General features: G+C 72.4%; 2 protein-coding genes across 2 annotated transcripts in view; both read left to right on the top strand.

Annotated features, from left to right (window-relative positions):
* Window positions 1-12: 12 nt before the first annotated feature.
* AURANDRAFT_68677 (hypothetical protein) lies at window positions 13-711 on the top strand (the record flags this gene model as incomplete). The annotated part of the gene is made up of 1 exon (XM_009044389.1): window positions 13-711. A coding segment is annotated over one exon (699 nt), but the record flags the coding sequence as incomplete, so codon positions are not given.
* Window positions 712-1,427: 716 nt separating this feature from the next.
* The window catches only part of AURANDRAFT_68676 (hypothetical protein), a gene marked incomplete at both ends in the record, with an annotated part of 7,712 nt that continues 6,295 nt past the window's right edge, over window positions 1,428-2,844 (top strand). Inside the window, 2 exons of the mRNA XM_009044390.1 lie at window positions 1,428-1,841; window positions 2,041-2,733. Coding sequence (XP_009042638.1) covers window positions 1,428-1,841; window positions 2,041-2,733 — 1,107 coding nt within the window. The remainder of the gene's footprint in view (window positions 1,842-2,040; window positions 2,734-2,844) is intronic.

The raw sequence follows: 2,844 nt of genomic DNA, 5'->3' as shown, positions 1-2,844 counted from the left end.
CACGTCGTCGAGGCCAAGCTCTTCGCCGACGAGCACGTCGACGTGCTCCTGGCGACGCTGCGCGAGCTCGCCGTGGCCGTGCCGCTGCTCGAGGGCGACAGCGCCGCGCGCGTCGCGGCGCTCGTCGAGTCGACGGCGCACGACAACTGGCGGGTCCGCGCGGCGCTCAACGGCGCGCTGCCCGCGGTGGCCCTGGCCCGGGGCAAGGACGCCTTCGAGGCCCAGCTCCTCGAGGGCTTCGTGCGATCCTTCCAGGACCGCATCTCCGAGGTGCGGACGTCGGCCGTCGCCGTGCTCGGCGAGCTCCGCGCGCTCAAGAAGCCCGACGGCGCCACGGGGTTGCCCACGGACGAGGCCTTGTTCGACGGCGACTGGCTCATGGAGAAGATCGGCAAGCGCCTCTCGGAGCTCTACCTCACCATGTCCTACTACCTCTACCGCATCACCATCGTCGCGGCGTTCGAGCGCCTCGCGCACGATGACGTCGCGGCCGAGCACATGGAGACCATCGTCCTCTTCCTCGTCGACGGCGCCCGCGACGACGTGCCCAACGTGCGCTTCACGGCCGTCAAGGCGCTCGAGACCGTGAGCCTCCACGCGAACGACCGCCTCGTCGCGAACTTCATCAAGCCCGTGCTCAACGAGCTCCTGGCGAACGACACGGACGCGGACGTCCGGAACTACGTCAAGGGCGCCATCGCCGCGCTCTAGAAACGGGCGCAAACGTCCCCAAGACCCAGGGACGCCAGCGCACCGAAAAAACACGACCTCCGGCGCGCCGGCGCGCGGCGTCCGCCACCGCGCCGCGCGCGCCGCGGCGGGGCCCACGACCGGGCCCGGCCCTCAACGCGCGACCACACCTTCGCATCAACCTCCGGGACCGCCCCGGCCGGCGTCGCGCCGGTCCATATAAAGGCGACCCCTCCAGACTCCGGGCGCGCCGAAGGCTCGGACGGCGGACGGCGGACGCGCGGCCGCGTCGGCGTCCCGGACGGCGCGGCGCTGCGGCGCCAGCCGGCGGAATCCACGTAGGGAGGCTCCACGAGCCTCCAGGAGGCTTGCGAAGGGGGCTCGGAGGCGACGGGCTCGACCGCTCGCGACGCGACTTCAACTTTACCTGTGCAAAACACAACGATAGCTCGTGGCCAAAAGGAACCAGCAAAACGCAATTGCAGGCCTCTCGCCGCGTCGTCGTCATGGCCGCCGCGGCGTCCGCTCCAAGCGACGCTCCGAGCGACGAAAGAGCGCCCACCTCTCTCTTCCGCGTCATCGCCGTCATGGTCGGGGCGGCGATCGTGGGTTCATCCCCCGGCTCGATTATGCGCGTCGAAACGTTGTGCGAGGGCCAATGGCTGGCGTCGTCCACGTTCTGCGAGCTCCCCGTCGGCAAACGCGTCGCCATCTGCATGCTTCTCTTCACGGCGGTGATGCTCTCGGACCTGGTCCTCGCCGCGCTCCGCGTCGCGACCCGCGCCGCGGTCGTCGCGACCCGCGCCGCGGTCGCGGCGCCGCGAGCGATCGGCGCCTTCGCGCTGGCCGCGTTCCACGACGCCGTCGCGGAGTGGGTCGCGCGGCGGGCGCTCCGCGAACGCCGCGCGCGCCGCGCGCACTACGCGGCCTTCGCGGAGCGCGAGCGGGTCAAGGCCAAGGCCGAGGCCGAACGGCAGCGGGCGCGCGGCAAGCCGCCGCCGCCGAAGGCCCGCAAGGCGTCGGCGGCGAGGCCCCGCGCCCCCAAGGCCAAGGCCGAGCCCGCGGCCAAGCCCGCGGACTCGGAGAAGCTCGACGTCGTCCCGGAGGTCGTCCCCGCGGAGCCCGCGGGCGTCTCGTACGTGTCGCCCTGTGTGGAAATCAAATATTCAACCCGACTTCAATGTGCGCGTAATTGAACGGATTGCGCCGGAATCTTCGGCCGTGCTTCGAGAACTCGATGAGAGCAATCGATTCGTCCAAAAATCAGCCGAATCGACTTCGATTTGATCGAGATAGAGAGTTCTGAAGTTTGGTGGGGACCCCCCAAACCAGTGGTTGATTTCCACACAGGTCTCGCCGGACGACGGCGTCGGCGTCGAGGAGTCCAAGGGCGGCGAATTCGGCGTCGGCGTCGAGGAGTCCAAGGGCGCCGAGCCCTTCGAGGAGACGCCGTCGGAGAGCACCGAGGGCTCGTCGCTCGGCGCGGAGGCCCCCTCGTCGTCCTCCGGCCGCTTCTCCTCGCTCGGCACGGAGGAGGAGGACAAGCTCTACGCGTCCCTCGACGCGGAGCTGTCGACGGCCCAGCGCCGCGGCGCCGCGCGCGTGCCCGCGCTGCTCCTCGCGCTCGTGGCGCTCGTCGTGCTCACGACGGCCGCGGAGGTCGGCTGGCTCGTCTACGAGCACGTCCGCCGCTCCGCGGCCGTGCGGCGCGCGCTGGAGACGGCGATCGTGCTCCGCGTCTGCCGCGCGGTCCACGAGACGCAGCGGGAGCGCGGCCTGCTGTCGACGTACGTCGCGTCGGGCGGGCGCGCGAACGCGCTGGAGCTCGGCCAGCAGTTCCTGCGGACGGACGCGGCGCTGGACCTCGCCGTCGGCGCGGCGCTGCGCCACGCGGACACGGTGCGCGTCGCCGGCGCGCGCTCGGGCGACACGGACCTGTCGCCCTCGCGGACGGCGAGCCTGCTCTACGGCGCCGTCGACGTCGGCGCGCGGCGGGGCCTCTACGTCGGCGGGGCCGCGCGCTGGTCCGCGCCCGCGCCGTTCGTGTCCCTCGCGCGCGACGGCTGCCGCCGCAAGGCCTGCGCGCGCCTCGCGGCGCTCCTCCGCCACCGCGAGGCGACGGAGCGGCGCGCGGGCGACGCCGCGGCGCCGGAC

This window comes from Aureococcus anophagefferens, assembly GCF_000186865.1.
Source record: "Aureococcus anophagefferens unplaced genomic scaffold AURANscaffold_288, whole genome shotgun sequence".
Taxonomy (NCBI): domain Eukaryota; class Pelagophyceae; order Pelagomonadales; family Pelagomonadaceae; genus Aureococcus; species Aureococcus anophagefferens.
Note: the sequence above shows the minus strand (reverse complement) of the source record. Positions and strands in the feature narration are given on the sequence as shown.